This window comes from Parasteatoda tepidariorum, chromosome 11, assembly GCF_982258835.1.
Source record: "Parasteatoda tepidariorum strain Cologne lab strain chromosome 11, Ptep-v5.0, whole genome shotgun sequence".
In the NCBI taxonomy this organism is placed as follows: Eukaryota; Metazoa; Arthropoda; class Arachnida; order Araneae; family Theridiidae; genus Parasteatoda; species Parasteatoda tepidariorum.
In genome coordinates, this window is record NC_141765.1 from 52,239,084 (window position 1) to 52,263,360 (window position 24,277).

The window sequence follows — 24,277 nt, forward strand, 5'->3', positions numbered from 1 at the left end:
AAGCGATACGCGTAGCGGAAATAGTCTATGACTAAAGATGGTCGGCTATATCTCAGGCTGGTTACGTCTCACGATTTCGCCAAATGACACCGCAATAAGCCAACTTTGAAATAAAGCTTGGATGAGAACTCTAGATCTAGACTTTTTTCAAGGAGGCTATGATTCAAAAACTATTTTCTAGCTTTTTGCGATGAAATGTGAGCCATAGTTTGGCCTAGATAGGATATGAGGCTAAAGTTGTGGGTTATATATTTTCACATAATGAAATTCAGTTTAGAAGATATTTCATTCGAAATACTAAAATCAATGTTAGGGTTTCTTACAGTATAAAAATATACTTTTGTTTATATAAAAATGTATATAGTTTTGTGGGAACTTGTATAAAATCTTCAGTGTTTCTTAAATGTAATAAGGTTCTTTTTAAATTATTCACTTTCTGAGGTTTTTTGGAATTAAAGTTTAATTAAAATATGAATTTTTTTTTAAATTTTTCAAACCTAAAAAAATTTATCATTCGGAAATTAGTCTAAAATTATAGTGTCTGTCATAATATTAGGAAGTCATGGGAACCTGGCACTTGGTTATACGCACTGTTTAAACATTTATATAAAATATGAAATAAAAATAAAAACATCTTACTACAGCAATATAAAATGATTTGAAATTTAAGGTTTCAACATTCATTTATTATATGAAACTGTATAATGACTGCATGCAATCATATTTATTATAAAATACTGGTAGAAGAGATCGTTAGTAAAAATGGAGCTATATTTCATATTAACCGTTTTAAAGCAAAGCTAAGAATAAGACCTCACATAAGCATCCACTTGGTGAATGAATGATAAATGAATTTCTTTATGATGGTCAGTTACAACTTTTGACAATGAAGAAGGTAAAACAATTTTATGATCGATATGGTTCACTCTGAGACAATTATTAATTTAATGACTGGTATTACTAATTGCTGGAATGATTCGTAATTAATAATTGAGAAAATAGCTTAACTGTCACATATTATGGTGTAACTAACAGAACATTAAATGTCTTTAAATTTCATATATTGGGTAGATGATAAAACATCTGGCAATATATAACAATTAAGTAACTTCAATCTAATTCAATATTAATATTTTTAAGATTATATTCAAATTTCGATGTTTGAAAAGCAGCCTACGCATGAAATCATTGTTCTCCTGAAGTACACATCCTTAATATACTTCGCAAAAGTCATTCAAAACGATAAATTTTATATACATCTCAAATTAATTCGATCGCTGTAAGTCATGAATTATGGCAGTGATAAATAAGTAATACATAGCAAAATCGAATCTCAAACTAAATCACATTTTAACCTATTTTTTCTCGAATCCTCTAATGCAGTTGTTAATCTTTAAACAAGATGATACTTTCTGATTAGGAGCTTCATTTGCTTAAATACATGAAAAGTAAATAACAATCGACATGATTCAAGCCCTTCAAAAATAGGCGCCCATTTTCAAGATGAAAATAAGATGAAATAAATAGAAGATGAAATGAGATGAGCGCCACTGGTCCAAAGTTATCCTCAACCCCTTAGTTGGTTTTTTGTTTGTTTGACCGATTACATAACATAGTTTGACCAGTTACATAAATATCGTCACCCCAAATAGACGTTTCGAAATAACTTAGGAAAGAAAATACGTTTATCTTAAATCTCTACTTTAAATAAAGAAGGCATTTAAATAAACGGCAGTATTAAAAGAAACATTAAATTATATAGGTAAAATTGGAATATACATTAAGTTTCAATATAATTAAAGATATCGTAATAATAACAAAGTTTAAATTATTAAAATTTAGTGGTCCTTAACTTGAAAAAGATTTAGTTTCAAGCATATTGACTTTACTAATTAATCATCATTTTTCTTATAATTTGAAAAGAGCTCATGTTTCAGCATGCGCAAATAGCCTTGGAAATAAATAATTACTCTAATCCTTACTTGTGTGCTTAGCGTTCGGCCACACACTTAACAAAATGAAAATTCTAAGTATTTGTAATCAAAATGTGACGCAAGCTAGTAGCTAATGTATTAGTAAAAATAAGAAATTTTACAAGGTATCTCAAGTTTCTCAATATCTAAGATACTATAAAAGTTATCTTATAAGTTTCTTCCAATCTACACGTATATAAAATGATAGAAGGAAAGACGGTGACTTAATCAACTAATGGCTTCATATAGCCAAAAAGTTTGCAGGTTTACAAAAGGGTACAACTTGCAACGAAGTTAAAACGAGGGAGGTTCCACAAATATCCACCTCATATCAGTATCTAGCAAGGTAATCGTGAAGTTTTTTTCGATCTCCCCTTTACCTAAAGAGAGAGAACAAAAAAATTTAATCTCTTTGAAATAATGGTGAAGCTTTGATTTCGCTTGCAACTGAAAGAATGGAGAAAAAGAATAAATCAAAGGGAAAGAAAAAAACCTTTTTTTAAACATTTTCCTTGGATTCCTCCCTTGACTTGATCCCGGAAATTTGATATGTAATTCTGGAAAAGTATTTGAACTTTTAAGTAGCAAACATTAAATTACATAACTGATTCAAAATTAATAAAATAAACTTTTAATTATATTATAAAAAAATTTAAAAGTTTTATAGTGAATGCACAAATATGTAAGCTGTTTTTTACTCCTTAGGAGTAGAATTTTTATTAAACTTATTTCTCATTATTTTATATTAATTTAGATCAAAGTTCTCCGCCGGCCAGGTAGCCGAGTGGTTAGCGTGCCTGACTGCGAAGCCAATGGCTGCCGGTTCGAATTCCGCTCTGGGCATGGATGTTTCTCTCTCTCTCTCTGTTGTCTTCTGATGTGTGAATGTAGCCCACCCTATGAACGGATATTTGTGGCAGTGTGGTGTGGGTAATGTTTCTCGCCTCCGTGACCTTGGTTCGCAGGCGCCCACTGGGTAACGATAAATGAGCAACACTTCCGGCACATCTTCTAAGGCGAAGAACGAAAGTTCAGTGCCTGCCGTTATTAAAAAACAGATCAAAGCTTTTGAAAATTAACTTAATAATTTATGGTTATAAAATACAGCATGAGATACCGGTGTCTTTTTCTGTGTAAAAGGTAAAATCTAAACATGGTTCAAGTCAAAACAATAAATTTTCTAATTTGCAATTATTTAGATATAAGAGAAACAGTTATCCATCATTGAAATTTCTTTAATTTATCAAATCAATTATTGATAAAATATTTAAAATGATTAAAAAAAATTTTTTTTTAAACTGCATGTTTTGGATTTTATTTTTTTGGCACAAAAAAAATTTCGATAATCCAACAGATTTTTCAGTAACAAATAAACTGATTTTATAATTAGAAAAATACTAAAATATATTTTTGCTTGTAATCAGAGAATCAGAAAAAAAAATCTTAAAAGGGACACAGGTTTCACATATGTTTCAAAGAGTTAAGAGAAATCTATGTATTTCATTCAAGTGAACTAAATAGTTTTGCAACTACTTCTTATATAACAGTATAGTAAAGAGCAGGAGGTAAAATGTTTCAATATCACTCAGTTACTTAAGATGCAGATAAATTCTCGGCGTAGATCAAAATACAAATAAATTTCCTATGTTGATCAATAGACAGTACAAAATAAAAAACAGACCTCCCTGAATAACTTTTGATCTAAAGATCGGATCTTCACGTTCTAGAACGCATGGTTCGAGGGGGTGACCTCAAATACGTTAATTAATTTTTGCTGCCGATATTTTAAGTTACTAAATCAATCACAAAAACGTACTTTCTCTGAATAAGCATACCTTCTTTTTTCAACGAATTCAGATTTCTGACCCCCAGAATATAAGGGGTAGTCCCAATCTGAGAAATATGGTGCCCATAATTTGGTCAGGAGAGTCCATATTTTGTCAAGTTTGGCCTATTAATGTTAATTTTACTTTTTACGTACTTCCCCTATATCTCGAGAATTTTAAAAAAGTCGTGCATTTAAAATTCGATTTCTCAGGAACTATACAACCAATTTCGCTCAAATTTTCTATTTTGCTATGAAAAATTACTTACTTTTAAATGATGCAAAAATGGTATACCTAACAATTCAAGATTGTTTCGACTATAATTAAATAAAATATAAAATAATAAATATTTACTAAAATTTAGTTTTTATTTGCAATTATTTTTGGATAAACGGATTCTATAATTGTATACAGAAGTTTTCAATTAGCTTAAAAATTCATCGAGACATAGCGAAATATGCAAAAAATAAATTTGACATAAAGAGGTTCAAACTTTGGATCACTCTCCTGATATTGCGGCTACCCCCTATACTTTGAGGGTTAGAAATCATATTCAGGTTTCTTCAAAAAAAGGTATGATTATTCAGAGAAAGTACGTTTTTGTGTCTGATTTCGTAACCTAAAATATCGTCTGCTCTAGTTAATTAGCATATTTATGGTCACCTCCTCGAACCATTAAGATTGAGTCCTAGAACTTGAAGATCCGATCATAAGATTAAAAGTTATTCAGGGTGTTTTATTTATTTTTTTGCTCACCGTACAAATCTACTTTAAGATATAATTAGCCTTAGGGCTGCTCATATCTAAAAATAGTATATTACGAAAAGCTGAGAAAACATGCTTTGAATCAAATATCGTTTAAGCGTTTAAATCTTTCACATGATCTTTAATATACAAAATAACTGATCATTAATATGTTTAGAATGATAAGGAAGAATTCTGTACCTTGGAACAATTTCAAAATTAATCTTCGTGTAGTAAATTAAATAATTCAAGTCATGATAATGCTTTGAGTAATTCATTATATGTATAATATTTATATGAATATGCATATATTCACTATATGAATATGTATATATTCATTATATGGTATAATATAGTTCTGAATGAATTCTGTGAATGAATTCTTTCGTGAATGAATTCTTTTATACCCTTCAGAAAAAATAAATTTTAAAGTAAGGAAAATCGGACCGAGGTACTACGCGGTGTTGTACCTTGGACTATGATGCGGAGTTACTTGGATCATTGGATATCACATAATAACATTATTTTGAGCTATTTTTGCTATTTTGAGCTATTTTTAAATTTTTTTCTGAGTATTGATTGCACTAGTATCATTCACATGTGGTCCAACGTGCTACAGTCCCATGTAGCTAATATGAAACACTTAAAAAGTAATGCATTACACTATTTATAACTATTACAAAAACATGTCTATTTATTAATTCGTTTATTTTATATTTTTATTTTATTTATTTACTTTTATTTTTGCTTTTGTATAAGTTAATCGCAAATTTTCTGAATTCCGAATGCATTTCTTTTCCATTTCCTTAAGTCAAACTAAAATAAAGTATAATAAAAAAGCACATTTCGAACTTCCTGCAGAGATTATTATTATTTTCTTTTTGTTTTTTAAATATACTATTTTTCAAACTGAAAAATATAGTCACAGAGAAAAGAAATAGTGCCTAAATTTTGAATATCATTTGAAAGCAATATGCGTGGAAAAACAAAATGCAATCTATCTTGCAACCTGATTGAGATAAGAACATAAATACTTTCTCAATTTGTTACATATTTAGTAACATTAGTATTTTGTTTAAAATATACTTTTTTTAGAAAAACTCTAACGAATATAGTATATTGTATCTGCTAAAAAAAGCTTTGTTTCTTATGTCCAGTCATCGATCATCGGTTTTTTTTAATTAGAGGTCAAACCAGAAATATCCATTAATTTTCTTTAATAAAACATTTTTTAAATTATTTAAATGTGTCAAAAAAGAGCTCACTACTCAGCAATACTTTATGACATTATAGCAATATATTTTATGATAATATGTTATTTATTCACATTAATAAATATTATTAAAGTGTTTCACTACCTATTCGATGTAACGTCACCACTCAGTTTAATTAAAATTCCATTAGAATCTCTCTAAATTAAACTGCTTTTTTCACTTTTGATTTAAATTACTTAGTTATTTTCTTTTTTTCTCCAATTTTTTGAGCAAAAAACGTCCTTAATTATGTACTAGCGTAATGAAGATACGTCAGGAACATATTTTTCCAAAGATTATTTTTAACATTAACAGCTATTTCTGTGAGTAAAAGTTTTAAAATAATTGAATTCAAAACTTTTATATGGATTTAATTATATTCTAACAATTTTTTACCTTATTTAGAGCGTTTGATAACATAATTGTTTTATTTAAAATAAAATAAAAAATTTGAATTTAGAAAACTGTTTTTAATGCTAACATTAAATTCTTTGGTTAATAGGTCACCAAAACACTGGGGAGAAAAAAATCGTAATTTCTTGAAGAAACATTTATTAAAATAACTTGATTACAAAAAAAATGCAGTATCCAGCAGTATTTTACGACAGTTCAATAAAAACTTAATTAGGCACATTACAGCAATATTTCAAGTAAATAACGCAAAAGTGTTTCCTCCTGCGTTTTATTCGATATAACATAAATCCAACTACTCAACTTGATTAAAATTTCATTCGAATCTTCCTAAATTGGACAGTTTTTGGAAAATGGCTTCCACCAGAAGGTTTGATTAAATTTACTTTGGTATCGCATTTTTTTCATTTCTGTGGAAAAACGGGGACTAATTTTTCAATAATTACGCTCTCCCCGTAATGAAGATTTCTCAGTAACATAATGCGTTCAAAATGGTTTTCAACATTAATAGCTAGGAAACGCTATGGATTATAATTTTGAAAATGTTCTTTGGAGGGGTAGAATTTTGCGGAGAACAATTCGATGGCAAAATCGTAGCCCAAGGGAGGAAAGACTTTTGGGAGTAATGAGTTCCAAGAAGTCTCAGTAATAAATGCTAATATAGCGAATGCAAACAAAGATTGATGAATACGAATTTGAAAATGAAACATCTTGCTTTGTTTGAAAACTCCCTACTAGATGATTTTGAGTCCTGAAGCTATTTCCAAAATGAGATATTGCCAGGGTTAGAAGTTCATTAAAACCTTTGGAAATTGTTATAAATTAAAAGACTCCATTGATTACACAAGTTGTTTAATTTCTGTGATTGAAGAATTTTCATAACTTTTAACGTAAAATTGTTCAAGTGAATTACATGTAAAGAGTTTTTAATTTTGTAGTAATTATTTGATCGCCGAATTTTTGAAATAAAGATGGAAGTCGTTTAGTTTCTTGCAACTTTGAGAATTGCATATGGTTTGTCTGGAATTTGACAAAAGTTTGATCGCCAAATAAACAATTTAAATAAATGAATTATTTTTGACATTTTCCAGTTGAGCTAATTTGTTTAAAATTCTAATTTGTTATTCATATTTTAACTGTTAGCTAAATTTTATAAACTTATACAGAAATAAAGAATTTAAAAATATGAATAGAAAATATTGATTAGGTTTTAAGAAAAATAAATGTAGCAAATTATTAGAAAAAAATATCAAAAACAAAAAATAATTAATAAAATTAAAAGAGTCGAAAATAAATTATATATATAAGTAGCATAAAATAGGAAAAATTGGATATGTATTTGTAATAATAGAAAAGAGATGACTTTAATATAAATATACGTAATTATGGTAGACGCTATATTTAGTACTTAAAAAGCTATGCTATAGTGAGAAACATAATGAACAAACTCAGTAACAACTAAATTAGATTCATTATTCTAGCTCAAATTATTAAAAATAATTAATAAACTATTCTATTAACTTATGAGCAAAACGACAATTAACTAGGGGATATTACGAGTAGCCTGAAATTATTACCATCTATTCTTATTAAATAATAGATCACTTAATAGTTCTCTGTTTTTAAAATTATATAGGTGGTTTTTTGAGATTTTCTAACAGAGTAAGTACATTCATTTTAGATAATATTTTGTTTAAAATAATTAACTAATGAAGTACTTAAGAAAACTGCTATGTTAGTGGGCATTCAAAATAACTATGAAATTAAATCACAGAAAGAAACATAGACATAATTTATTAGCTCACTCTTTTAGACATAGTTCTGACACAAAATTCCGGACCAAATTAAGGTAAAAAGCACCGGCACTTTAGGTGCATCATACGTAAAATCAATTTTAACGTAAATCAATTTTTATCGTAAAATATTATACCGTAATTTTCAGAGTAATATTTATTTAGATCGAATCAGTGATTTTACGGTAATTATTACTGTGAAAATCACTGTATATTAGAAAATGGATTTTACTGTAAAAAGTACCAGCAGTCAGAGTACCGGTAATTTTTTGCCCTAATTTGATCCGGAATTTTTATAGTGCATCGTGTTTCCAAATTAACACCATAAACAGTCTATTTTTGAAAAGAATATCGGTTATTAAGTATTCATTATAATGCAAAATGTAACAAAATAAAATTAATATTTTTGAAATTAAAAAACAAATTTACCTAAAAAGAAATTTTAGTAAGAATTTTGTCCATGAAAGGAAACTGTGGACATATTAATAATAAGGGATAGTTGATATGAACATCTGATAGTAGTGTTGAAAAACTAAATTTACATACCTAACCTAATTATTTTGTTTGAAATAATTAGGTGATTACATAAGAAATATTTTAGTGAGAATTTTGTCCATGAAAGGCAACCGTGAACATAATAATAAAGGAGAATTGATATGAACATCTGATAGTAGTATTGAAAAACTAAATCTACATACCTAACCTAATTATTTTGTTTGAAATAATTAGATGATCTCTTATGATTGTTGGTGTAAAATAAAATAATGAAAATAATTTACAGTAATAAATAATTTATCCTTAATCTGAAATGGTCTAAACCGGTTAAAAGAAGCATTGATTTATTTTGAAAGAAGTTCTGCTTATTAAATATTAATTTTAACAATAAAAAAAAGCAAAATAAATTTTAAATTGATGAAAAAGCTGTGGATAAGTAAATAGTTTAGTAAAAATTTCGTAAATGAAATAGAAGCTCGCGATAAATAATATTAGAAGAAACGTATACGATGATAAATTAATTAAAAAAGCGAGAAGTCTTAACGATTTAATGTGCATATTTTGCAAACACAATCCGGAAAACTTCGCGATTTATATTTTGGGAACGCAGAACTCCAGATAAATATGGATTTGGAAAAAAGGTGATGGAAAATATAAGGCATTTCAGTCTAAATAAACAGCGTTAGTTGTGTGCTCGGTACATTGAGCTAACGGAAGTGTCATGAAACGATAAGATTCCGCCTATGTTTTGATAAACAACGAGGCACTGAAAGCCGAAAAAAAATTGATAATATTGTTAGTATTCTGCTTATAGATTAAAATAAAAACTGCTGCTAAACTAATGAAACAAATCTTCTGAGCATTGTTCGGTTTCCATTACACAGAATATTCCAACATAGATACTTTTCTTTTACGCAAATTTTCTTTCGTTTATATAATATTCGTAATATTATACAACAACTTAAAATGCAATATAAAACAATCTCATTCTATGAAGTAATACAAAATTAATGCTATTTTAAAGGTTTTATTTTTCATTTTTTTTTTCAAAAAATTTTATTTTGTTAGTTGTTAATTTTACAATATCAAATTCGGTTGTTCATTTTACAGAATATATTATATAACAGCACAAGTTTATGTATGTATTGGCTTAGCTAGTTTAAAACTTATCATACTTAAACGTTACCTAAATTATCTGTATCTATTAAATTTCTACCATTATAATATTCACATATGCCATATATTTATTGTCAATGATCAAATCGCTTTTTTAAATGTATTCCAAATACAAAAATTGCAAACTAATTTATAATTTGTACAAAATAACATCATTTAGGTTTTATTTACATACTTAATGCTTTAAGTGGAAATTCAATACAAGCCACTTCTTAATTCGTTTTGCTTAAGCTTACAAGCAAGGTTAAGCTATTTTTTATATATATATATATATATATATATATATATATATATATATATATATATATATATATATATATATATATATATATATATATATATATATATATATATATATATATATATATATATATATATATATATATATATATATATATATATATATATATATATATATATATATATATATATATATATATATATATATATATATATATATATATATATATATATATATATATATATATATATATATATATATATATCTCCGTCGTTGAACAGCCGACCCAATTTTTGAGTTTACGACTACTAATATTCAATTCCGTAGCCTTGTAATTTTGAACTCAATCCAGAAGACATGCGAACTCCAAGTATTGGTAGGAATTTTTCCTTTGTGGAGAACTTTTTTGATGGAACTAACCCGCATTTGCGTTACATAGAGAGGAAGACCAAGAGAATATTCCACGCTTAGCCTAACAGCAAAGGGACTCCACCCCATGATCCGTCTTCCACTGAGGATATTTCACGTCAACACGGTGGTCAGTGTGAACCAGATGTGGATTCGTATCGACCAGTCATTGCTAGGATTCGAACCCGGTTCACCTCATTGGAACGTGAACGATCTATCCCCTAAACCATCACGGCTCACATTGTCCGATTTTATTTTTATTTTATAACCGTCGTAGAACAGCCGTCCCAGTTTTAAGGGTTTACGACTACTTATGTTCAACTCCGTAACCTTGTAATTTTGAACCTAATCCAGAAGACAAGGGAACTCCTGGATCGAGTTTTGGGACAAATTTTGCCTTCGTGGAGCACTTTTTGATGGAACTAGCCCGCATTTGTGTTACATGAAAAAGAAGACCTTGAGAACCTCCCACGGTTAGCCTGACGACAGGGGGAATCTAACCCATGATCCGTCTTCCACTGAGGATATTTCACGTCAGCACGGTAGTCGGTGCGAGCCAGATGTGGTAATTAAATGGTAACCAGTCAGTGCGAGCCATTGCGAGCCACAGTTCAATATTGAAACTATGATTCCTAGCGTTCAATCAGAGGTGCAATAAATTTACTATAAATGGCTAAAAACTAAAATTTATCTGAAATATTTCGATTTTTGAAGAATCCCAAAGTATTAATTCCTAGCTTCGAAAAAGTAAAAATATGTTCAAAAAGTCACCTGTATGTATAAGAATTGAACTGTGACCTGTCCAGAAAAAAGTTCAAAAATTTAAGAATTTAAAGTTTCCAAGAATATGTTTAGATTTTCTTACACTTCAAAAGAATCCGGATTAAATTATGGAAAAAAAAGTACTAGCCCTCAGGGTGGCGGTACATTTTATCGTAAAATCTATTTTTACACGAACATGTTACAGAACAAATAATCTGATCAACTGTAATTTTTGCATTAATTTTTTACCATATAATCACTTTAATCAAATTACTCTAATTAAATAAATATAACTATAAAATAATAGTTAAATAATTTTCTGTAAAATAAAGATTTTGCGATAAAATGGTTTTTGCGCTAAAATGAATTTTGCACATGATATACCCAAAATATGGTATTTTACACCGCAATTTGATCCGGAAATTCTTTACGGTGTTAGTTGTAGAACTTACAAACATTGACTAAAAATGAATTGAAACTGTCTAGAATATCATGCACGTGTATATAAATATTACTCTATTAGAAAATCAATTTCCAAAATCACATTATTTATTAGCTTTATTTTTTCATTTTAAAAATATGAGTAATCTTAAACTGACCCTAAAAAATTGAAAATTAATGATTAAATGGGAAATGATTACTAAATGTTCCTACCTTGCTTGGGGTTGCAAACGATCAGCGATGGCTTCCATTTTAGCAAGAATGGATCGTTCCATAATGAAGCACAAATTGAACTAAAACTTTAAACAGAAACAAGCCTTTATTCAAACACAGAATTGTTTATTCACTTAAGAATACGGTGAAAACACTTTTATAAAATGCACACGCAAATAAATATTGCAATCACAACACTAGTTGAATTCAAGTAACATACTGAAAATTATCTCAATCTGTATTATAGTTTCTTAAATTATCTCAGTAACCATAGGAACCCTTATCAAGAAAGTTAAAAGACGCAAGAAGATTAGAACGAAACCTAACCCCTTGGCAGAATGAAAGTGGATAAGAGGTTTCAGGGTGTTTTAATACATTCAATTATCTATCTTAGTTTTACAAACTATCAACACATAGATTAAATTTTTATAAGAATTACTCTATGATTAAAAATAAGTCAGATATTTATTTCGATTCAATGCTAACAATAACTCAAAAGAAATTTTAAAAACTATATAGTTAAATGCAGAACTGTATTTTTATTAACAAAATTTCCCACCTTAATAACTTTTAGGGGCGTCGGTAGGGCATATACCAATAATGCTAAAACTGACCTTTTCGATGTACCTTTTCTCATCATCTAAATATTGCTTCAGTTTTTTTTTTCGCAAAATATTTTTCGCAAAATATTTACGCATACACATTTACACTGTTATAACTGCTAATACATATCTTTAGCAGAATTTTTTTTAAATTATGAATGGAGAACTTCTCATTAAAAAGCTTCATCAAAAGTCTTTTACAATTTAAAAAGTATTCCTGTTAACGCTAAAACATTATCACAGCATAACTGATATAATCTCAAATATCCCCAAAAATTTCCAAAGAGATACAAGTAGTTTCTTAGCTAAGGTACAACGAAAAAGGTCAGTTTCAGCATTATTTATATATGCAATACCGACTTATTTTACCTAATTTTTCAACTTATTTGTAGCTTGTTAAATTCATAACTGTTATTAATATGTGTTAAACATAAATTTCGTAGCTGGCTAGAAAAACATGATACTTCGCTTAAAAATTTTCTATAATATTTTAAAGTAACCAGAGTAATCCTTTGTGACAGAATTAAATAACGATTAAATGATTAAAAATGACAAAATTAGATGTTTAAATGGCAAAATTAAATTATTAAAAATAATGTCTAAAATTATTTTGATTTATGTTTGTAACGTATTTTAGATTTTCTATTCTTGATCTATTTACATCAAATTATTTTTATAATTATTTTAAATTATTAATTATTTTTTAAATAAAATTTAATAGTGAATGTAAAGAAAATGTAGACAGCTTATACGATTCCTTTCGAATAATATATGGAACTTGAAAAAATTGAAGTATCTTAAATCTTTTATGGGAAGTGCGGAAAAGCTTTCAGTTGTGCAAAATCTCTTACTGCAGCACCAAAAAGTTATCACAGCTCACCATTATATGTACGAAATGTTAGTAATAATCAATATTTTCTACCACCTTGACAGCACCAAATATTCAATATCAAACGCACTTCTTAAATAAAAATAATAAGAATCAAAAATCTTCATTTAAATTAATTTGACATTCGGTATTGTTTAATACATACATTGCTGTTAAGAGAAATGGTAACTTTTAAGGGCTAAGCTGGTCAATCAACATTTTTAAGCTTTTGTTTCATATTTTCCCGACTTAGAGCCCTTTGAGGTGGCAGAAGACATGGTAGCTAGATTTCGCCTTATTAATTATGATGGTGAATGCATAGAGAAACAAATTGGGTTACATTACCGCACTGTATGATAAAGGCATTACTGGTAAAAAACACAATTCAGATTTATAAAACCAAAATATACGGTATTTAAATCAACTATTTGGTAATTTTTCCAATCACATGGTAACGGCTTAACGGAAATTCTGGTTTTCGAAACTACAGCTCCTATTTCTACACATTTAGAAAAAAATTAAACTGAAAAGTAAATTTAACCTAGTAATACTATGCAATTTTATGCAACAATTTTACCACATTTTATCACACATTTTAAAACGATATTTAATAGTTAAGTTCTTTGTTTTTCCCATAGAGTGAGAAACACGGTAAATTTTACCATATTCTGGTAGTTTTGACCATACTTTCTTTCTCAGTAAGGCAACTGTTCCACTCTAATGCTAAAAGATTTAAGGTAATTCGACTTATTCTATCAATCAAAATAAAAAGGCGATTAGCTCTTAAAAAAGAAGAATTTTGAATATAAAATTTATGTATTTAAATTTCCTTACTTTCAATTTAAAAAATATATATATACATAGATAAATTCATAATTAAATCAAAAATTAAAAATTAATCTGAGAAAATTTCAAAATAAAAATATTTCTGCAAGACAGTTTTATTTATATTGTTTGTAAGTCAGCTAGAAGAAAACAATGAACAATATCAGATAAAACGGCGACACACATGAATGAAAATCTTTATAATTATTTACGTATGTAAAATTGAAAATTGAAAATTTTACAACTTTTATGTTTCAATCTATTAGAATATTTTTGGTTTTCCGCTTAAAAATTCTATAAAGTCCTTCTTTATTAATTAATTTAGATAGAAAACACACTTTTAACACTTAGTTGCCAAAAACTATGCGGGCTATGCGTGAGGAACAATCAGAAATTATAATTTTTAAACATGTTTTTTTAATAAATCTGAATAAATCATATTTTACAAACTCATGTTTGGCATAAAGATATTTCTTAAATATATTCATATTAATAAAATATTTTTTTAACATAAATATTAATTATTTACATGCGTCTCGTACTGGACAAAAGGTAGAATTGCTTATCCATGATTATACATAAACCACAAATATAATTTTAAAAAAATTCAGAAATAACAATTATTTACAATTATACATTTCTATAAATTTTACAACTTACGTGTGTCACCCAATAATTGACTAGTTTTAATCAAAATATGATTATAAAAGAAAGATTTCAGAAGATAACAAGAAGCATATTACCAAGGAGAAGAGAAATTAATATTCGTGGAAGATTGTAGGATGTGAAGATGAGGTGGTAAGACGATAAAGGCTCACTAATCACCTTCTTAAGTCCAGATGCTTGAAAAGCAATAAAGACTTCATGCTTCTAGTTGAGGCTGCAGACAACTTGGATAGATAGCGAAAAAAAATCTAAACAGGGGTGCAAGCGGTTTATTTACCTTTCAGCGACTTCTTATTTTTTATTGTTTTATCTCTCTTGCAAAATAATAACCCTTTTTCTGAGAAACCTCTCACTCTAGAGCATAGTCTATATTAGGAAAGGGTTATTGAAGGAAACTATCTTTTACATGATTTGAATAATTGCAGGAAGTGCTTCCTTAGAAGAGGGGGACTCATTCTTTCTAAATTAATACTACAACGATTCTTATAACAGATATTTTTATTCCTAAATATTACATTAAAGGCACCAAGCATAAAGTGTGAACAAGTCTTTTTAAAAGAGTATATATATATATATATATATATATATATATATATATATATATATATATATATATATATTAATAAGAACATAATTTTATTTTATTTAAAACAGTCTGATTCAAATTGCCGCTAGTCTAAAGTTGGGTTTTAGAGTACTACAGATTGAACTTAAAATATGAAATGTTTTTGTAAATAAAAAATAATTGCTGCATTTGTAAATTATGTCAGATTTTATCATTAACTCGTAATAAATAATTTACTTCCAAGAAACCTAAATTAAGTAACAAATCTTCAAAAAGAGCGAAGACGGAAGACAACTGCTTCGTTGTACGAAGAATAATTTACATGTCATTTAACACTCTGATTTAATACCTTTACTTTATAACCGTAATTGAACTGCCGAACCAAATTTGAGTTTACGACTACTAATTGTTCACATCCTTATCCTTGTTATTTTATACCCAATCAAGAAGACAAAGGAACTCCTGGATAAAGTATTGAATGGAATTTGCCTTAGTCGAGAACTTTTTAATAGAACTAACAGGCATTTGCGCTACATGGTGAGGAAAACCATGAAAAACTCCCATGTTAAACATTCTGATTGAAAATTTCGTTATAGGAAGAAATCCACATTAAAGAAGCTGTTTTAGATATGATTTGCATATTTATCAGGATAATAATTTATAAATCAAATTATGCACTATTGTAGTCACTATTTCCACAATACCAGCGTAATATGCTAAATAAATTTTTTTCATAGATTTTGGATACAATGAACCACTGTTTATAATGAACGTATTGCTGGGTCCGAATGCATTTTTCGAACAATCGTATTGGATTTTTCACTGAACGGTAATTTATCCGTATGAATTCCATTCTCTCAATTTTAAATTTGTTTTTTTGCTCGAAAGTAATGCTTGCAAGGCTACCCAAAGAACAGGCATGTATACATAGCAAAGTGAGAGTAGTAGCTTAAATACAACTCATTAGTGTGCCGTAGTAACTAGGCAAAAAGTAGCAGATTGGGCACTGATTTCATTTCAAACTAAAATAAAAATTACAGGCATTATATCATAGATGTTAAGAAAATATATCGCAAGTTTTTAAAGGCTGAAAATCATTCAGAAATTGTAGGTATTCAAAACTGCTGGTAAATTCTTCTGACAAAAATATTATTGTACAATTCGAATTGTGTGAAATAGTTCAAAATTACAAAATGAGAAACAGATACATTTATTCAAAAATTAAATGTTTAAAATGAGTCAATAATAGTACATTTTAAATTGTGAATTTCTTTCTGATGCAATAATTTTTAATTTTCAATTGAATACAATTTTAGCAATTGGAAAAAATATTTAAAACTTCGGTTTTTCGGAAAGGTATAAAATTTTATTAATTAATTAAAAGATCAAGGTTTTTCCAAAAAGTTAGGTACTTTTTTTACGTCACACTAGAGCAGCACCATGGGCTATTGGCGACGGTCTGGGAAACATCCCTGAGGATGATCCGAAGACATGCCATCGCGATTTCGATCATTTGCGGAGGGGGTGGCTCCCTTGCTTTAGTAGCCCAACGACCTGCGTGTGAAGTCTAGCACTTTACGGTAGAACAGTTTAACGAGGACCGATACCGTGCAGCCTCAGTCCCTACGCAGGCTGCTTAAAATTTGCTATCCCGCTTATTTACAGCAGCCAGTGATGCTTGACTTCGGTGTTCTACTGGGAACCGTGTCTTTTCGATCAGTCCACTGCCAGACAATTTTTTTTTAAAAGAAATATATTTCTAAACAATAATATTTGTTTTTTTATAATACCTTACTGACTAAAACAATCAGGTGCTTAATTTTAAATTTGATTAAAAAAAATTTGATAAAAAAAAATTTAGTAAACAAATCATTTCCTTTGTTAGTGTAACAAAACTTATTAAGCCGAATTCAATAAAAACTTTTTTTTTTCGATCATCGATTTGTATTTTAAACTTATCTAAAAACATCGAAGTTTTTATGCTCATCAAGGATTTTTTAGTCTGCACACTTAATATTAGCACCCTATTTTTCAATACGCATATATATATATATATATATATATATATATATATATATATATATATATATATATATATATATATATATATATATATATATATATATATATATATATATATATATATATATATATATATATATATATATATATATATATATATATATATATATATATATATATATATATATTATGGAGTAATAATAAAAAGCGTTTACATACCATAAAAGTCCCAATATGATAGCGTTCCCAGGCTAAATATGATAGGCAACAATTTTAAACAAATAATAATAAATCATATGAATTCATGTGGCTACATAGCTAAGGAGAACACTCATCATTTTGTTAGCAATATATATGTTCGGATAATGCGCAAACGAAACTCATAAAAAATGTTCATTAGTTTATAAACAATTTTCGACATTTACAGAGTGTATAAACAATTGGTATACAAAAAATTTTCGACATTCGTGAACCCATCTTATCGACAAAGCAAGTTCAATACACTAACGAACGCACAGCACTCTAGTTCTAGAAGTCTTCGCTGTTGTCGCAAGTTCGTTCGTTCGTTGTAGTGAAACTGGGGGTCTGACGCCTTTGTCGTCGCAAATTCCCTTTTTTTATTTTTTTTTATTCCTATATGTTGTTGTAGTTCATTTACGTCACACTAGAGCTGCACAATAGGCTATTGGCGACGGTCTGGGAATCATCCCTGAGGATGATCCGAAGACATGCCATCACAATTTTGATCCTCTGCAGAGGGGATGGCACCCCCGCTTCGATAGCCCGAAGACCAGCACACAAAATCGAGCACTTTACGGTAGAACAGTTTAACGAGGACCAATACCGCACACCCTCGATCCCCACGCAAACTGATCCAAGTGGTCACCCACCCGTACACTGACGACAGCCAGTGATGCTGGACTTCGGTGATCTGCTGGGAACCGTGTCTTAACCATCAGTCCACTGCGGGACTTTTCATTCCTATACCCAAACTATATGTTCTGTACTGCCTCTGGAAGTGCAGTCTCGCTATTCAGTCAAACGAGCTGTATCATTGATAGAGCTGGTTTGAATCCCACCGTAACAATGTTGCATCGTAATGATATCCATATTTAACTCGTGCTATCTGTTTTTACTTTAAGAGGGACTAATAAGCTGTACTTAATAAGCATAAAAGCTGCATATGTCTGTGCATCAATAAATAAAAAAGTTATTTTGCTTATTTATATACCAGCAGATCACCGAAGTCAAGCATCACTGGCTGCGGTCAGTGTGCGGGTGGGTAACCACTTGGATCAGTCTGCGTAGGGACCGAGGGTGGGCGGTATTAGTCCTCGTTATACTGTTCTACCTTAAAATGCTCGACTTCGCATGTAGGTCGTCGGGCTACCGAGGTGGGGGTGCCCTCCCCTCTGCAGAGGATCAAATTTGTGATGGCATGTCTTCGGATCATCCTCAGGGATGTTTCCCAGACCGTCGCCCATAGCCCATTGTGCAGCTCAAGTGCGACGTAAATGAACTACAACTACAATTGTTTATTTATATATAGCTACATATTCAAATACAGACTTGTGCGTTTAAAACAAATATCGCTGATAAGCCCTTGTTAAGAAAAAAACTCCGATAATACATATATTGCAGAAAGGTATGACAAAGATACATCATAGGATGCAATGGGAATCGAACCCACTACTTCCTCGCTGCAGAGAGTTTGACAAGACCGTGAGAACACTGGCATAGGAAGGCTCCAATATGTGTGCTCAATACGAAGAACGGCTTATACCACTTGCGACATTGAAAAGCATATAAGAAAAAGACAATACGATTATGCATCCAAGATAACAAGGGGGTTCAAACCCACTACCTTTATGCAGCAGTTTGTTTGACGGACGGAAGCAACTCTCCCGTTCTCTTTGGATCCTAATAATAACTCGTGACACTGTCATTAAAACTTCTAAATCATTAAAATACTTTGTTCTCTTGGCTCATGCAGCTTTAACGTTGCGCTGTTATTAAATCAACTTTTAATTTCTTTTCAGGCACTTTTTCCCTTGATCAGATTGTAGGCATTTTGTACGCCAATTGCATTATAGATAATCTCTTACCTATCAATTAAATTATCAATTGTTTCTGTCCAAATTTCTGATCATACTGACTCATTAATATGAAATTGCCAAAATTTGCTTCATTTACTACACTTTTTCTAAAAAAAATAGAACTCTCTTTTCAAGCATTCACTACCAGTAAGATATAAAAGGATTGAAGTTTCAAATAGAAGCATAACAAAAATATTGTAATAAAGTTATATAGTAAAAATACTATTTTTCTCCTCGATTAGTGTATGATTCCATGTTAATTCCTCTACAAAAAATCTAAAATAGCTTTCTTTAGTTAGGATATAAACATTATGAATTATGTTTTCCGTTTTTAAGAAATATAATGAAGGATTTAGTTAGTTTTATTTCTCATTCCGACGATCTGATGACGAAATTAAAATACAAGTTATGGTTGTTGTAGTTAATTTACGTCGCACTAGAGCTGCACGATGGGCTATTGGCGACGGTCTGGGAAACACCCCTGAGGCTGATCCGAAGACATGCCATAGCAATTTTGATCCTCTGCAGAGGGGATGGTACCCCCGCTTCGGTAGCCCGACGACCTGCACGCGAAGTCGAGCACTTTACGGTAGAACAGTTTAACGAGGACCAATACCGCACACCCTCGATCCCTACGCAGACTGATCCAAGTGGTCACCCACCCGCACACTGACCGTACCCAGTGATGGTTGACTTCGGTGATCTGCTGGGAACCGTGTCTTAACGATCAGTCCACTGCAGGACACAAGTTATGGAATAAAGCAATGTTTCTTAAATAATTACATTAGATAAAGGAGTGGCTGAAAATACTTGTAAGGATAATCACTTTGATCTGGAGCAAAGCTTAAACTGTTTATTTTTTTATTATACTTATAATGGGTGCAATCAATGTCATATCAGGAAGATAAGCATTCCATGCAAAAAAAGCAATGTTTTCTTTATTTTTTTTTTTTTTTTTTTTTTTTTTTTTTGAAAATATACTTTAAAAGCATTAGAACTGAAATTATTTAAAATTGACTTACTACATTTAACTTTCTTCAGAAACATCCATTTAACTATCGACGCTTTCATTTTCAATTTATCACCGTTTCTTTTCTTCAACCGAAGCGCATTCATCCAATCCTAAATATTTCAGAAACTGGTTTTCTTTCCCTTGAAATCAGAATTTAGCTTGAAGCATAAAAAATAATTGATTATAGTTTCTTATATTTTTTTAATTGATTAAATAAAACATATTATTTAATTACTTAAAAAAACATAATAGCACATTTTCCAAGAAAAAAAAATAGCCGTGACTTAAGTAAAAATGTTTAAACATGTTTTCATGTTTGTCATAAAGAAAACTTTCTATGAAATTCTAGAATTTTAAATATCCGACTTATTTAAAATTCAATATCTCAGGAACTTTTCAGCCAATTTTGCACAAATTTTGTATTTTGCAATGAAAAATTACACGTTTTTAAATGACGTTAAAATTGTCAAATCAAAATTTTGGCTACTATTATTAAATGAAATAAATAAAAATAATAAATATATACTAACATCTATTTATAACATATCGAAATCTTTAGATAAAAAAATTTTATAAGCGCGTGCAAAAAATTTTAAATTCGCTTAAAAAGCTCTCGAGATATGACGAAATACGCAAAGAGTAAAATTAACATTAAGAGGTCCAAATTTTGGACAGCTCTCCTGACCAAATTATTGGGACCATATTTCCCAGATTACAGTTACAGGGGTGAGAAATCCGAATCCGTCAAAAAAAAAGTATGTTTATTCTGAAAAGTACGTTTTTGTATCTGATTTCGTTACTTAAAATATCGTCTACACCTATTAATTAGCTTATTTGAGGTCACCCCCTTGAACCATTAAGATTAAGTCCTAAAACGCGAACATCCGATCATTAGATCAAAAGATATTCAGGGAAGGCAGTTTTTTATTTCGCGCATTGTACATGGTAAAAACTGTATCATTGCCCTCTTTTGTTTTGTAGGAAAAATCAAAGCTGCATATGCGTCTTGTTCATGGAAAATAAAAATAAAAATAATTTTTATTCAGAAATTAATTGTTAATTAGTTGCGAGAAATACTAAAGAAATTCAAAGACAGTACATCCACACGATTACATCGCTACGCACTCGTACATAACTTAACTCAAATTCTGATTTTGCACACATTTATTTTATTTTCATTTTACAACCGTCGTTGAACAGCAGACCAAATTTTTCGGGTTTATGACTACTAATGTTCGACTCCGTAGCCTTGTAATTTTGAACCCAATCCAGAAGACAAGGGAACTCCTGGATCGAGCTTTGGGACAAATTTTGCCTTCGTGCAGGACTTTTTGATGGAACTAGCCCGCATTTGTGTTACATGAAAAAGAAGACCATGAGAACCTCCCACGGTTAGCCTGACGACAAGGGGAATCTAACCCATGATCCGTCTACCACTGAGGATATTTCACGTCAGCATCGTGGTCGGTGTTAGCCGAATGTGGAATTTGTATCGACTGGGATTCGAACCCGGTTCGCCTCATTGGAAGGCGAACGCTTATCTCCTGAGCCATTGCGGCTGAAACACGCATCTATGAAAAAAATTACCCGTTACATTTATAAAAGAAATTATTTAAAAAAAATTTTGGAAAAAAAAACATTATTCTAATGTATCAAAATACCTCCCCGCCTAGTTTGAATTACTTCATAAAAAAGGCGGCTTTAAAAAAATGCCTGACATTTTTTTTTCTTCCCCTGCGAACGGTATGTTTAGAAAGGGCCACATAGAAGTCATTAAAGGTCTGACTCAAGCACTACCTCTTTTTTTTCCATCCTATTATGTTTGGAAAAGCAGTTCAATAAAATCCCTGCCTTTCTTGATGTATAAGTCATACCAAAAATTCCTTCCCCAACGTTCCAGTACCGCAAGCTACACCCCAACGATGCGCTAACTGCTTTCGGATCACTAGAATGCAAAGGAATGAGTTTGTGCTAAATGGCCTGTTGCGGGGAAGGTGCCATTTACTGTTATGCTCTACAGCACAAAACGGTTCGAGACGAGTTACCCTAGACAATCGATTACGAAAATTTAGTCCCTTTAATTCAGCGTTAACGCAATGGGCATAAATTTTGGGACTGTTCATACTATTCTTTGTGTTTTGATTTATTGAATGGTATTTCAACAATGCGATTTTAATCGAAGAATTCTTCCATATTTCAAATTTCTTCTCGTTGGGTAGCGTTGGAAAAAAATCTTTTGTAATATATAGGGTATTGATTGTTATTTATTTTGCTCGATAAATTTAAAGTATTTTCATACAATTTTTGATCGAGTATTAGCCTCCCTATTTTTGCTAATATAAACGTGAAATAACATTTTATCATTTCATCTCATGTATACAAACACAGACACGCACGCATATATATATATATATATATATATATATATATATATATATATATATATATATATATATATATATATATATATATTATATATATATATATATATATATATATATATATATATATATATATATATATATATATATATATATATATATATATATATATATATATATATATATATATATATATATATATAAGGAAAAATAATTGCATGGACTCTCAGGACCGGAAATAACATCGTACGCAGCTAGGGGCTACCCTTATGAATTATTTCTGCTCACCGGCACACTTTATTTCCTAGTTTCCTACTAAAAGTTTCTGTTAGATTTTGTTTACAAATAGATAAATTATAACTGTATTTCATTTATTGTATTTTTTCAAAATTACTGTGTATTTTCTTATAATTAATTTCAGTAATATTTTAATTAATAACTAAATTAACAGTGGTAATATTTATATACAGTACTTTTGATAGTCAAATAGTTAGATTTTTTTCATTTAATTTTAATATATTTAATTTCCTGAACAATAATCTGGATTGCATTTATTACGAAAGTCAAAAGTCATTTTTCCACTTACTCATTTAATGAAAGATGATTGTTAACTTGAAAAACTTTTTTGAATTTGTTCTGTTGAAAAACATACTTCAATATCATTAAAATTCCTTCAACCAATCATATCTTAACATTATATTAAAAGTTGGAGATAGAAATTGACAATGCACTGTTGTTTTAATTTTAATACAGTCTTCACGAGAATTTACTTCTCAAAATTTGTTCAATTAACTGTGCAGCATTTTGTGCACTCTTTATAAGTTTTTTTATCTCTCCATGAAAATGAAAGTCACAGGACTGTGCCGGATTAGCTCATTTCCGAGAAATAGCTTTCAAATCTATTCCATTATTATAATTACTGTGTATAAATAATATTATCTCTCTCTATCTCTCTTTCTCTCTCATCTCTCTCTCTCTCTCTCATCTCTCTCTCTTTCTCTCTCCTCTCTCTATTTGCTTTTTAAAGCAACATAAAACCTAATTCAAAACTATTTATAGATATTTTGAAGTTAACACACTCTCAGAAATAAAAATTTCACTCTTGACGATTCAGAAATTCTTGAGCTGTATTTTATTAATTTTGAGAATCATTTCGTCACGAAATCAAGTGATTTGTGACGAAGTATGAACTCTCAAATATATGACAAAATGTTTTTCTCAACTTGGAACATCATCTCAGTGCATTGTGGATGGCTAGACTAGAATAAAGGATAGACGATCCGAACTAGAAAGACGAATAAGCCGATTACATTATATGTTGGTCAAGGGGATGTTCTCATAAAAGGAAGATCTCGGGTTCGAATCCCACTTCAGGCATAATTTATCTGTCTATCCTTTTTGTGATGTTGGGATAACGTTGATCTACCTTTACGATACTCACGAAATAATTATCAACAATACCCCCCCCCCCATTACATACCATCAGGCCCCAAGCGTCCCCCCT

General features: G+C 29.7%; 1 protein-coding gene across 2 annotated transcripts in view; it reads right to left on the reverse strand.

The window, feature by feature from the left end:
* Positions 1-11,958, reverse strand: part of LOC107455088 (CUGBP Elav-like family member 2) — a 772,083-nt gene extending 760,125 nt beyond the window's left edge. The window contains exon 1 of one of the 2 annotated variants that reach the window (XM_043046908.3): positions 11,737-11,958. In XM_043046908.3, the coding sequence (XP_042902842.2) occupies positions 11,737-11,798 (62 nt within the window). In that variant the 5' untranslated portion in view covers positions 11,799-11,958. The remainder of the gene's footprint in view (positions 1-11,736) is intronic. The other variant, XM_071187614.2, reaches the window with a different exon arrangement.
* Positions 11,959-24,277: the final 12,319 nt, after the last annotated feature.